We start from the raw sequence: 15020 nt of genomic DNA, 5'->3' as shown, positions 1-15020 counted from the left end.
GTGCACAGACCAGAAAACATAATGCGCCTCTACTATTGTAGTTGGGGCTTAAAAATGGGATATGTGTCCATGCCCCCACTTCAATATAACCCTTTAAAGGGACATAACTAAGTGCATTAATGGTGACAATACCCGAAATTGTTCTTGATTTGAGTTTAGTGGTAATCAGCATTGTGTTTAAGCAGTTTCATAACAATAAATGGGGAATGTGTCCAAGGGACACAGATGATTCCCCTCTATCACGTGAAAGAATTTCACCATATATAGTGAGCAGTAGTTATCTTATATCTTTGGACTCAATGTCAAGAAAATGAATACAACTATACATGTAACAATTTCAATTTTTATTGAAAATATGCCTTTATAACATAATAAGCACTAAAGAGAGATAAAATAATATAGAATGGACGTGATTAATTCAATTAGATATTACCATGGTTTTATCTATATTGTTATGGTATTATGCGTAGAACGGGTCTTTTTCTAAATAAATCTTTATGATTAAACCTTATGTTACAATTAACTTGAGTATTCAGTACAACATCATACAATATTCAAATTTGCCAAAAAATGGAATGTGATGTCACAAATTAAATTTTTCACCTTTGGTCCCAAAGTGTGTACAATTCACAGAGGTTAAATCAAAATTATAAATAATTGCAAAAATCATTTTTGGGAGAGAACTAGAGAGAAATGGGAGAGAATTGTATTTATTTACTGTAGGAATTGCAAATTATTTAAAAAAAATATACAATACTCCTTGTAGCTGTTAGACTGAAATAATTTAACAAAATATTCATGAAAAATAAAAAATATCAATGAAAAAAATTAACATATAGCTTGAAGAAACTAGAGACACTTACAGTGAAAAGATCTAACTAAAACATTTGAAAAGATATCAAAAATGCAAATTTAAACAAACTGAACTAAATACTAAAAAATTTCTTTCATGCAGCCACATAAAACTTTGATGAAACATGAGACATAGTTATAAAAATATATTATTATTAATGTTGAATAAACCTTAAGACAAACTTAAACAAATAATTGATCAGCAGTGAATAGGTCATATCACATTTGTAAAAAAAATATAAAGGTTTGAAATTATTGCTCACTATTCAAAACCTGAGATGGTAAGAAAATGCTTAATAATATATTTTGGCATTTGGAATTATAAAATATTGACGTTTTAATACAAGATAACAGACAATTCCTTTAGTTCTACTACATGAATTTATTCCTAATTATAATGAATCAGCACTTTATATGCTTTTATATGTTTATTTTTTCATTGACTACATGCTTTAAAGGGACTCATATAAAGATCATGTAATTCAAAAAGCAAAACTCTTTAAAATATTGTTTGAAGGATATTTGTTTAAATAATGCAATTTTATTATCATTAATGGACGTATATTTACTTCAAAAGATGTATATAATGTTCAAATTGATTTTCATCAATTTTTTTTTTTGTTGACAAAGATGGTTTTTTTTCTCTCTATTTTGTTACATCAGCACCTGCTAGGAATTGTATGTTATCTACAGTACACTTTTATATTCAAATAAGGAAATACTTAACTCAGATAACTGTGAAAAGAACTTTTTCATTTGAAACTGCTTCAGAAAAAGACCTTGGTTATAAGTTAACATATTACATGTATATTGCACTATGTACAAGAAACACTCATCTTGTTTGAAAACTTCACTGGGTTATTTCCCCTTTGTAATGTAATCTCATTTCTTTAAAATTTTGAATGTTTACGAAATACTGAAAAATCCATATGAATTATTTTTTAAATATTACTAATGAAATTTGTTATTAAAACAATAACTGGTTAATATTTTGAAAGAAATGCAATTTGTTGCATTAGATACCAATTCCAAAAAAAATTTGAATACAATTCCTCCAATGAACGGTTTTAACATCCTTTCAATTCAACTCTGATGTAGGAAAATCCTTTATATGTGAATACACTGGCAATTAACTCTAGCGACAAATCTTAGCCAATCCAGCGAAGCTTACAGAGTGTAGTTTTATGTTATGAACCAAGCGTCCTGTGGTTTATTTACATTCAATAATTGTCTGTACAGATGAACACATCACTTAGCTGCTTTCTCTTCGGCAATATCTATAAATAGAATTGTTAAAACAAATAATTGGTTAGTTTTATTTATCAAGAATACAGAAAGAAGGAGTCTGAAAGATCTTAAAATGTACAAAAATTACAACTTTTTACTGTAAAGCTTTTGGTCAAAATTAGAATATTCAGTAGTTCCTGAGCTAAGCCTGAAAATATATTTGTTTTCATTCAAAAGATGGAATGTTTCAAAGTTTCTTCAAACAAGTAGTAACATGTTATTTTACATTTTACATCTCATCACAGCACTTTCTAGATGCTGACCAAATTTAAAGACATTCTGTTCAGTAATTCCTGAGAAAAATGTGACCCAAATATTTGTTGTAAAAATGGACAGATAAGATGATTAAATTCAGCCCTGCTCTTTAAAGGGTATAAACTAGAATTGTACCGTTAGACAAATAACAAGATGATTGGGCCATATATATATTGTTTCAATTGTTTCACATTTATTTATGTCAGGCCTTATATAGGTGACTATACAGTATTGGTTTTTCTATGTACAGTGGCCTATATTTGTGTAATATATACTTCATTTGAACTCTACTTGACAGTCTTCTCATTGGCACTCATACCACACCTTCTTATTTCTATATATAAAATATAATGTGTTCTTTATTGACTATTTGTGTTTATAATGAATTATATCTAATAATTTAATTTTGGATGTAACACGTCTTCTGATTGGCTGATGTTATTTTGTTATGAGCCCATAGACATAATTTAGTCATATGACCGTGACGTCATCAACGTTTTTTCATGGTTTTCTACGGTTTAAAATGGAATTTAGAATTAAATTATAAGAAATGACTGTAATATTTTTTCTGTCTATTCGAAATAACATAAAAAATGTGGTGCACACTATTACATAACCCGCTACGCGCTATTCAGTATGAACCAAATTTTTTATGTTATTTCTTCATATACAAAAATATTACAGTCATTCCTTAAAAGTATACCTTTATAACTGAGAATCAAGAAAACTGCATTTCAAATGTTTAATGGTTGTGAGTGCTACTCACTTTAGAAAAGAATCAACAGATTTAAGAGTCTTGTCTGCATTTCACAAAAAAATCTTTTAAATAAAGTTAATCATTAGTACCTGTATATTTTTTTTTTTTTATTACTTTCAAGAAATTTTTGTTTCAAGATTTTTTTGTGAAATGAAGGCCTGATCTTTTAAATTTCATTTCCAGCAAACAAGTATGACCTTTTGCTCAGTTGCATCAAGGGTATCAAAATTACATCCCCCAGTTTACTACTAACCTCGAGATGATGGTAATGCATTCTTTTCCTCTGTTGTTGTCTTTTTCAAACTGTTGCGGTTAAATTTAGTCACTGCATCCTTCAACTCTTGTTCTTTCTTCTCTGCATCCAATGCTGAAAAAAAGTAAATCAGTAATTTTATTTTACTTTATTGTGTCTAATTTTTTTTTAATTGATATCAAAATGCTTACAGCATTTTTTCCCCTGTAGTTTCAATTGAGGTTAGTGGTCTTCTTTGGTTTTGATTCAAAAGTATTATTCCAATGTTGATCTGTTGTCTTTGCAGACATTGATCCTAAAGAGGATTATTTGAATAACTTTTTATTTTTGTTGTTGGATGTTCTTTTTAGAGTCAATGGTTGTCACCTGGTTTTATTCAACAGCAACAATTTCAATTTGTGTCAGATTTATAGTGATCTAAATAGCCAGTTCATACCATTTAGTGAAGTGAACCTATGACAAGGAGATTGATTCAACAACAGCAAACTTATTATTCAATATATTGCACTGTATAATTTATAGAAGTTGAAAATAATATCCAATCCTGTTTTGTTGTAAATGTTGATAAAAACTAAATACATTCACATGATAAGACTTTTTTACAGTGAATCCCTTGAACATATTGATATTCATTATTATTAATTTTCATGGATTTTTTTTATAGTTACTTTTACATGTTACACAAAATACAAACTTTTACATGTTACACAAAATACAAATTTCCAATTGGCTTATGTTATGTCAATTTTTTTTAATCCAAAAAATCAAATTCAAAAGAGCTGTTAAAATCAGTTTGCTGGACATTGTTGATGTCAGAACAACAATTCGCTCAGTTTAGTTCTTTATCAGAAATATCAGTTCATTTCTAAAAGGTCAGATAATTTTCAACAGCTCTTATTATCAAGTATCCACAAAGATGATTTTTTCTTCTGAATGCATAAAAGTAGTCCCCTAGAATGAATGAATCCAGAGTAGTGAGTCGGTTTAAATAAATGACTCTTACTGTCTTGATCAGGTAATACATTTTTGACTGTTGGTTCTGTATGTTTCAATGAATCCTTCTTAAATCCCTCAATCTCCTGTATCTTCTCAACCTCTTGTTTCTCCAAATTTATTGCTACAAAAGAAATATACATAAAACTTCACTAAATCGTTCTCATAATTGAAAATAATAACAGTAAAAGTATTTCACATTGAAATATGACTTGATGGTAAGATTCTAAATGAAATGTATTATAAGGCACTGTTATAAATCTGTATCAAAGAGATAAACAAACAAAAAAACATATCAGAATCAGATGTAAATACTGAAATACATAAACAACAAAATTGTCTACAATAAAATAACGGTCAAAACAGAAAATAAATGTAACCCAAAATTTGTTTAAAACATTTTTTTTCAACAAATAAAATGCCTTATTTCTTGTGTGGTTATAAATTTACTTCTGTTAAATTATATTAGTAGTTCTTTAATTGAACCCTAGAAGGATTTTGTTGTCTACTGGTAGTCCTTCTGTGTGTAGTAATGTCTGACAAAAGAAATTGAACAGGCTGACATGTCACAGTTACTTTACTTTGGCATCTTTAAGATTAAGGTGTTACTACAGGTATCATACAATTTTAAGTTTTAAATTGGAATGCTGATTAACAGATAGTGAAAATGTCATATTTCTAATGTGTGCCAGTGATTGTTTTTCACCCTATATACTAGAAGAAAATTACACTTCAGAAATGATTTGTGTCAATCTATGTGCATAATAGAACTATTTCTTTTAAAATTAAGCCATAACTGTAGATTTGCAAACAGAGAGTATAACATTAAATTGCTAAGATCGCTGAAATAGGACTGTACTGGATTATTAAGCTTAGCATAATAATGGATAACAGTTCTTTTTATTTTTTGGCAATGAAACTAACTAAACTACTTTTTTTTCATGAAAAAACAAACAAGAAACAAAAAGAATTTGGATTGTCTATTCAAATTTAACTCCTATATCATTTTAAGTATGGTAATTTTTAATACAAATAAATCAAATGGAAGAAATTTTGCCATCAGAGATTCATTGTATACAAATTAAATTTCTTTGAATTCACAACCTATCACTTATTAAAAGAATACATTTAATGCTCTATTATATTTTTGTTTAATACATAGGCTTTGTTGTATACTAAAGTCAGAGTTGTGCTGTAGACAATTTATATAAAACCAGTAAATACAAAGAAGAAACATTGAAAGTTTAAAGTATAACAGAACTGTAAAAGAGGTAGACCAGTTAACATCAATTGTTCTGGAAAGATAACTAAATATCAGCTGAAATGTGAAAATTGAAGAAAAATTTTGAAGACAAAATATGACTATGCAAACTTATTCATTTGTTAATTTTGACATCTTAAGATATTTTTAATGGAACAATATTTGACCTTCAAAAATTGAAGAAAATATAAAAATTGATAAAAAAAAAATCTGTAGCTTCCTGAACTAGTTTGAAAATGTATGAAGCTATCTTGATGAATTCTGTGATTAAAATTAATATAAAGTTCGAAGACAAAATATGACTTTGAAAACTTATTCATTTGCTAATTTTGACATCATGAGATTTTTGAGGAATTCTGTGATTAAAAGTCTACCTCTTCTATAAGAGTTAATAGAAAAATAAACTACTGTTGTTTGTGGCAAAGCAAATTTTCCATGATACAGCAGTGAAGCATATGATCATGGTTACCTTCAGTACTCGGTAAAGGATTCTTCACTTCAGTTTGTGAATGTCTTAATTTTGATTTATTAAAATCACCAATAGAGTGTCTCATTTCACATTCTCTTTTTTCTTGCTCAATTGCTACAAAATTAAATTGTTAAAACTATCTGGTTAGTTTGTAACACATACACATGCTTTTAAACATGCAATTAGTAATCTATCCATAATGCATACAACATTTTTTTTCCCTTCACAGTTATCCCCCTTTGGTCATGACCAATGAGCTTTTAAATCATCAAAAGTAGAGGGAAGAGAGATAACTCTAATTGCACAAATTTTTTTTTAAACACACTTTGATAAATACATGTACATGAAAAATACATCAGTATGTTAATACCTCAAACTTGTCAAAACATACAATATGATACAGTTGTTCAAAGAGTCAAAGATGCCATTTTATAATAAAGCATCAAATATTTTATAAAATTGATTTGTAGAGTTAATTTTTTGTTATTTTGATTATATTCCTTTATAAATATACCTATTATTTAGTACATATATTGCATCTGGACTCATCGCATTCTATAATTTTTATACAGTTTAGTACACAAAGGAGAGGTTTCTAGTAAAAAGATAATTGTATGCAAGTAAATGTGGGATAAACAAGATGATGGAAAACATTAAAGCTGCAGAAATTAGACGGCATATTACCCATGTTGCAGAAATATTTGGTTCTATATGATAAAGGTTTTTTGTTTTATTATAGATGGATATTGTTCATTATATTTTTTTTTTACATTCTACAGAATTTCACAACATGAGGACAATAACCATAATGCATTAGCTATATTCTTTCCCACCTGAATTTTGAGTCAATTTATTCAACTATTTTGTCATATAACTATATACATATAGGACAATTTTCTTTTTAGCATTCAAATTCATGCATTGATAAGATTAAAATATAAATCTGAGAAGAAAGAAAGTAGAAAATTCAATTGTTTTTATTTCAACTTTACATTGAAGTACATACTAGCAGAGTAAGAGACTTTACTATATCATTTTAAAGGTTTTAAACTGAAGTCTGAAAAGAAAGTCGTTAGAAACTGATACTAAAACCACATTGCAGGTTATTTTTAATTGCTGGATGATTAACTGACCTATTAAATCAAAACGAACAGAGAACATTTTGCTGAAATTTGATCTTTTATGAGGGAAGTGAGGCCATTTTCAGCTTCCGTTGGCATCAAATTTGTCTCGTCAAAATATCCTTTTTAGGATTTGTCAGGTCTCAAATCATTAAAGTTACTGTTATTTTTGTAAAAATTTTAACCTGATTTGTCAGAACAAGTCGATTTTTTATGGTCTAAAAAAGGGTCTATTTTATCATCATGCACTAAAAATTAACATTAAAGTCATTTTGCAAGAAAATTTACCATTATTTGTCATAAAGTTACCCCATTACTACCCTCTTTTATCATATTCACCACTACACTTATCTTCAAATTTCCATGTTATAGTTTGACTTTTTAATTTAATAGGGCAAATCTGGCATCAGCGTCATTTTTTTAAACTAAAACTATTGTAACCTGCAATGCAATTATTTCAGTACAACTTGAGAATTTTAAATTGTCATGCTCTTTTTACCATCAGCATCAGGTAGTGTATTTTTCTCTTCCGTATTTGCTCGTTTCAATTTCTTTTTATTAAAATCTTCTATAGACTGTTTACGATACCTTTCAGCTTTTTCTGCAGTGATTGCTATTATTTATAACAGAAAATTATACCTTATTTGAAATTATTAGCTCAATTTGATATTTATGTTAGCTACAACTTTAAGAATCAGATTCACACTCTTAGGACACTAACAAAGCTACACACACACATGCATTACACACTATCTACACCAAGGTTACAACATTACAAACATTAATTATCAAGAAACATTTAATATCTAGCACTGCACACTATAAGATCTTTTGATCAAACAATCCAATAAATTATGTATTCATTATATATATATTTATCAATTAAATCAAAGCATGAACACAAACAAATGCACAAACCAAACACCCAAACATGCATTTATATAAATATCACATTTTTCTTATCTAAAAGATAAAGGTGTTCTCCAAACATCCTTCTATTTTGAATGCAATTTGTCACATTACGAATTAAAATTTTGATAGCTAAAAAGGTGTACAGATTTTATTAATAGGTTTTAAATACTTGCACATTAAAAGGGTTGTATAAGAACATTCACATTTAATGTAACTATTATATAAAATATTTAAGAATTTTAAAGTGGCCCCACAGTTAAAGTTGAAAAGAAAAATATGTCTATTGTTTAAACTTAAACAACAATAAAATCAAGTGAACACGTTTTTTGGGACTCAAGATTCATTACGATGATTTTCTTTGGGAATAATAAAAAAATAAAATTAGAAGTTTAAGTTTCTATGCAACTTTTGGATCTGTTACTTCCCCATCATGAAATATAATCTCTTCAAACTTCTAATAGAGAATTTTAGATAATACTATTGTGTCATACAAGAAAGATTAGGATTTCAATAAGTTCTACGGGACTATTTCATTTAAATACAAATAAAGTCCATGTATTAGTTATCAAATTGTACATTTTACCAGAGAAGTTTTGGCCTTCTTTTTCTTTAGGGGTCCCAACCCATAAAGAGCTATGCTGTGGATTCATTTTTATTCGTTGGATACCAATTTTCGTGGGTTTTGTGGGTACAGGTTAACCACGAAATCAAATGTTCAACGAATTACAAATATCATAAAGGCTTTGTATACAGAGATTGATAAACCACGAAATCTAATATCCACGAAACTGCAAGTCTTCCTCAATCCACGAAAATTGATACCCACGAAAATAAATGAATCCACAGTATTAAACTATTCTTTAACCCAAACCTTACCCTAACCCATACCTAAACTTGAACACTAGCCCTAACCCTAATTTAAAACATCCCAAAACCTAACTATAACCATGAATGATCCTTAACTCTAAAGTATAGGGACCCTTAAGGTAAAAAAAGGCTGAAGTTTTGCTGATAGAAATATGAAAACAGTCAAATTTTTGCTATACAAAACCAAACTAATTTAGTAAGAAGAACATAGATATCTATACAGCTTATAGAATTCTGGGGATTATGGTAAAACAATCATGTTTAATAGTAGATGTAATTTCACTTTCAAAGATTATCAAAGACTCTGTATTAATTTGCTTGTTTTAACCAACTCTCAGTGTCTTAATTATTTTCTATCTTTACTAATCAAGTTTCTTTCTAAATCAAAATGATTTAGTGTCAAATTTTAAGAAGAAATAAAGAAACTGTTTTAACACACACAAGCTCCTGTAGTCTGCCCCTATAGTTTAATCTCAAACTATTAGCTCCTGGGGCTTCATTTAAAATATGAAAAGATTTTTACCAATGGCTTATCATTAATAGTTGTCAAACTGAATAAAGAATGATAAATACTTTGTTGTAAACAGAATATATAATGAAAAACCTATTACTATAATTTTGAAATTACATCAATTTAAATGCATTTTGAAATAAATGGCTGTTTGTGAATTCTAGCTCATGATCGTTGTTAAAAAATAAGGCTATCAAGAAAAAATCTGAATGCAACAAAATTCAAGTGTTTTACAATTATTTACCAGTTGACTGAGTTCATTAGATCTGTAACTTGTGTATTGTACTTTTTTTGGAATCAGTTACAACTTCCTTATATTAAAATATACCTTTATCATGTGAAAGCTGCGTAACAATTCACAATAGGGAAGATTTTAATCAAAGAAATAAGGAAGATTTATGCATACAAAGTATCGTTAAAAATCAATTTAGAAAAAAGAAAGGTGAAATATATTTTGCTTACTTAATTGACACTATTACACTGTATTAAGAATTTCGATATTTTCAACCCTTATTTAGACAGTAGCAAAATGATCTTTAAGGGAATTTTTCCATATTTGTGATTGAAGACAAATCCATTATACACCTACTTTATTTTCCTTTCAATTTTATTACAAAAATTAACAATTACTGTCCTGGTTAAGAAAGAATAATTACACAGAGACATGAAATCAGTTGAGAAACTGAAATTTTTATTCTAATAATCACGAGATTGCCTTAGAGGTGTTATTTCTATTTTTCTTTTGTTTGAATATAGTGCAGGCAAGTATTTGTCTCAAATATTGGTTACTACAACATGATTATAAACAAAAATACTCCATTCTTGACAACAAATTAACAAAATGTCAGTGTAATATACCTGAAGGATCTGGTAATGGGTTCTTTTCTTGGGTTTCAGTGGGTTTCAATTTTCCAGCATCAAATCCTTCAATGCCAGACATTAACTCTTGTTCTGTTTTCTCCTGAGCAATTGCTGAAACAAGCAAAATATCAAACATGAAACAGATATTCATCTAGCATTATTAAGTGATTTTGTTAGGTTTTAACATTTATTATATGTCACCACCCTAATTTGAACAAAACAATCCTGGTATTCAGATTCCTGCCATACCCTCACTCTTGTCTAACCTTCTCTCTCTCCAGATCTCTAAAATAAGTCTCTAATCTTAAAATAAAAACATTTTATTTGGTTAAGCATAATAGCTGTTGTTACTAATTTTCACAATGATGCAAAATCTTTGTAACAAATTACAAGGATATTGGGCTATTATCAGAACTCTATGCATTTGTGCCAGTAGGACACAAAAATGTTTTCCAGACAATAAAGAGAATCGAAGGGTATGATTTGTTTTGTTATAAGATAGATGCATTGACAATTTTCAGAATACTTGAAAATTTAAAATATTAAATCCATAAGCAACTGAATTCTTAAATTGACTTAGTAATCAATAATAATCTCAAATTTCTGTGGATAACAATAGGAAGAAAAGATTTAGTATTTCCTTTAGTGGGCAAAACTATTCATTGTTTCCTTATTTTAATAGCAAAACAATTATCAAAATGGAAAATTCCTCTTCTAGTTATTTTTCCCAGCATAAGATGAGCCGTGGGAGATGTCAGCACATAATTCATTTGTTCAAATCAAACATTTATACAACTGCAATGATGTCTTATTGTATTTTTTCATATTTGATTGCTTTTGATTGCTTTAAGTACACACTGAGTTTTAGAAAAAAGAAGACTGAATACTTTAAAATTGAAGATGAGATTTCATCCTTTTTTGTAAGGAATAGTATGCCTTTATACATTGAATTTTACACTTGGGTCTGTTCTTTTTATATTCACTTTATGCTTGATCATAATATCTCCTGATATATGTTCCACTGATGGCACTTGCTGGTTAGCAAACAACAATCAATCAATTCCTTAACAGATAATGGAGAGGTATGTGGTAGATTTACATTTTAATTTTTTATCATAAATAAGGCTGAAAGATTTCTCGTTTGAATTGTTTTACATTGTCTTATCGGGGCCTTTTATAACGGACTATGCGGTATGGGCTTTGCTCATTGTTGAAGGTCGTACGGTGACCTATAGTTGTTAATGTTTGTGTCATTTTGGTCTTTTGTGGATAGTTGTCTCATTGGCAATCATACCACATCTTCTTTTTTATACTTACATGTGAAAATAACAAAAAAAAAGACATGTTAAGGACAATCCTTAAAAAAAGAGACAAAAGGACTATCACATCGATTCTATTGCTGTTTTTTTTTTTAACTTGATAGTTGTACAAATTTAAACTGTTTTTATTTATTTTATTTTTTTGTTTATGTGATGTCCAACCTGTGTCACTTTCCTTTCATTTCTCACAATTGTTCCAAGTTGGAATGTCTAGCGACTTATGCCAACACTGAAAATACTACAACAGCCTTTATATTTAAGGTTTTGTATAATAACACCGATTGGAACATAAACCTAATGTGGTATATATAATTTACACTATGATATTATGATCAATGATACAATATGATAGATATCAATAATCTAAGATGGTTCCTGCAGCAATTTGACCATATATATGGCATAACCTTTAATGACAACATGGTGTAATAGAGTATACAGTAGGCTTCAGGCTTAAAACATTGGCACTCATATGACAAATTTACACATGTTTCTACACTAACTATAGCACTTTATACATATAACATTATCCATGTGACAAGTTCACACAAGTTCATACCCCAAACATAACACTTTTATATATATTAGCCATTGTAATAAACCATTATTGTTTCATCTCCCTTTTGATTTTATTTACATGGTGATAAAAGTTTATTTACATAATTCAGATATAAACAATAACCTTCTCTAAATCAAAAGTAAATAAATTCTGATACTATCTATATTTGATGAGGTTTCTGACCCACTTTCTTCCTGTAGTAAACTTTGTTTACACATTACATGTTTGGACAGAATTTTAATAGATTTTTTTTTAAAAGAAACAACATCCTTTTATAGATGTTTTTGACATTTTTTTCATGAATGAAATTCTGTACACCCTTATAATAATGTTGAGTACACCCTTTCCTAATCCTGAATATGAACCAGCTTATCCTATTTCAAAAGTTAAATGTTTGTGTGGGTTCTGATCTAGTTCTGATATCAGATAACCGATTTATGTCATCCCGGATACCACTCAAAAACAAGAGGCTACAAGAGCCTGTATCACTTACAAATGTACATGACTTTTTACATGAAACGGGAATTTGTGTGATCCAAAATCTTGTCTTGCTGAAAAACTTTAAAGATTATTGACAAAATAGAAAATATGGATTAACACACTGATTTTGGGGCAATTAACCCAGTAAAGATTAATTGACAATTTCAATCATATAAAAGATCAGTGTTTTTCTATGTTAATCATTTTGCAGTAAGCTGCTGCTACTGTTAGCAAGTGAAATTTTATTTTGAGTCAAATTTAAACAACTGACCCAAAATAATGGCAAATGCCCTCTTCCCTTTGGACCTGGTGAGCTTAAAGTTTTTTTTATATGTGCTATCTGAAATTTCCCTTGCTATTTTGATAATTAGCATCCAAAACAATATCATCAAATGGTTATTAAAAGCATAATTCTTATTTCAAAAACTTTTATTTTTCATGTGTGAATAACATAATAGTTTTTAAACTGAATTATGAGTAACATGGAATTGATGCGCATGAGTAATAAAAAAATACTACGCAAAAAAATGTAATAAAATTGATGCTCATGAGTAATCAAAAATACAACGCAATAAAATCTCAAATTTAAAGGACAAGTACAAAACCTCTGTCAGACCAACTATTGTTGACGTATATTAACATCCTTTATCGAACCCAACCCCAACCTGCTGTCACAAATAATCCAGGTAAAACAATAGCATGACAAGATTAATCAAATGATAACCACCTTGTCATATTGTTTTTTGGCTTATCATCTTTTTTATCATTATTTGATTAATTTATATACAAATGGTACCAACATCTCCAAAAGGAAATATAGTTTAATGTGAAACTTATTGTCCCATATCCATGGCCTACAGGATTGGAATGATATAATTATAAATCACTGGTTGTCTATACATCATGGATAATGTAATTACATATTTGATATATGCTGGACCACAATAACGTCATTGAGGATCACATAAAAGTTGAAAGATGAGTAAACTCAACCCAGGTGATCCATGTTTTCTGAGATTACACTAGACAATGGTATGTGGCCAAGTGACATTTGAGTTTTCTAATGATGCAAAATGCTTTTTTTTTCTTTCTTGTATTTAATTTAGAGTTATATAAAAATAAGAAGATGTGGTATGATTTTCAATGAGACAACTCTCCACAAGAGACCAAATGAATCAGAAATTAACAATACATAACTGTAAAGCCTTCTACCATGAGCAAAGCCCTACAAATGAACCTTGTTTTTGTCAATTCTAAGTCTAGACAATTGCTGAGTCAAATGAACTGATTTATACATAGGGTTATATTTGAGAAACAGTGTAATTTATCATTTGAAACATTCTATATGCTGATGTAACTAAACAGATGTTTCATTTTAAAATGATCCATAACAAGTATAGTTTTTGCCTACAGCTGATTCCACACAAATGATAATAATACATACTCTGTGGGCCTGGTAATATTATCTTTTCATTTGGCTGTATAGGGTTGAGCTCAACTTTAGTAAAGCTGCTAATACTGCTAAGGTGATCATATCTCAATCTTTCTTCTGCTAGCACTAAGGTAAAAAAAGCCATGCATAATATAAAAGCAAGCTAATCTATATATTGGATATACCAGATAACAATACATGCAACAAATGGCAAGCTTGGGTAAAATTAAAAGACAGTAAAGAATTAAATATTATCCATCTCCTATTTGATAAAAAAATTGTATGACTTCTATTTATCCTCAGTGTACTCCACTTTCAAAAGGTCAACTGAAAATAGACTCTCAAGGTCGGATATCACAATACACTTGACTTAATATCAGACTACACTGAAGATAAATTATAGTCCAAGGAATTTTCATGCATCGGGGACAGAACTAAAGATTCATGCCAGAGCAGCACGAAATAAGAAACAATATCATATCTACACCAAGTTGATATTAAAGCTTGTGCCAGACTTCAATTCTGCACCAAAAAATATCTTTTAATATAAAGGTGTCATTTACGTTTTACAAAACAAATTTTATTAGATATTTAGTGAATAAGTTGAAAAGTTTAATGACTTTCACACATATCAGTCATCAAGAAATCACTTAGCTAAATTGACACTTTTCCAAAGGTAAAACATTTCCTGTGATTGAACGATTTTATAAAGATTTATAATGTACTTATATAAAAACAAAAGTCTTTTTCCCATGAAAAAAAAATTGCTGATTTTACAAATATTGAAAGCTGCATTATTGTAAATGGAACAATTTATACATGTAAACAACT

General features: G+C 28.8%; 1 protein-coding gene across 10 annotated transcripts in view; it reads right to left on the bottom strand.

Moving 5' to 3' along the window:
* Positions 1-329: 329 nt before the first annotated feature.
* The window catches only part of LOC134696190 (thymosin beta-like), a 35100-nt gene continuing 20409 nt past the window's right edge, over positions 330-15020 (bottom strand). For 6 of the 10 annotated variants that reach the window (XM_063557850.1, XM_063557858.1, XM_063557849.1 and 3 more), the window contains 7 exons: positions 14202-14315; positions 10397-10510; positions 7748-7861; positions 6128-6241; positions 4408-4521; positions 3405-3518; positions 330-2129 (listed from right to left, as the gene is read on the bottom strand). In XM_063557850.1, coding sequence (XP_063413920.1) covers positions 2101-2129; positions 3405-3518; positions 4408-4521; positions 6128-6241; positions 7748-7861; positions 10397-10510; positions 14202-14315 — 713 coding nt within the window. In that variant the 3' untranslated portion in view covers positions 330-2100. The remainder of the gene's footprint in view (positions 2130-3404; positions 3519-4407; positions 4522-6127; positions 6242-7747; positions 7862-10396; positions 10511-14201; positions 14316-15020) is intronic. The other 4 variants (XM_063557855.1, XM_063557852.1, XM_063557856.1 and 1 more) reach the window with 4 other exon arrangements.

The sequence above is a fragment of the Mytilus trossulus genome, chromosome 14 (genome assembly GCF_036588685.1).
Source record: "Mytilus trossulus isolate FHL-02 chromosome 14, PNRI_Mtr1.1.1.hap1, whole genome shotgun sequence".
NCBI classification, from domain to species: Eukaryota; Metazoa; Mollusca; class Bivalvia; order Mytilida; family Mytilidae; genus Mytilus; species Mytilus trossulus.
Note: the sequence above shows the minus strand (reverse complement) of the source record. Positions and strands in the feature narration are given on the sequence as shown.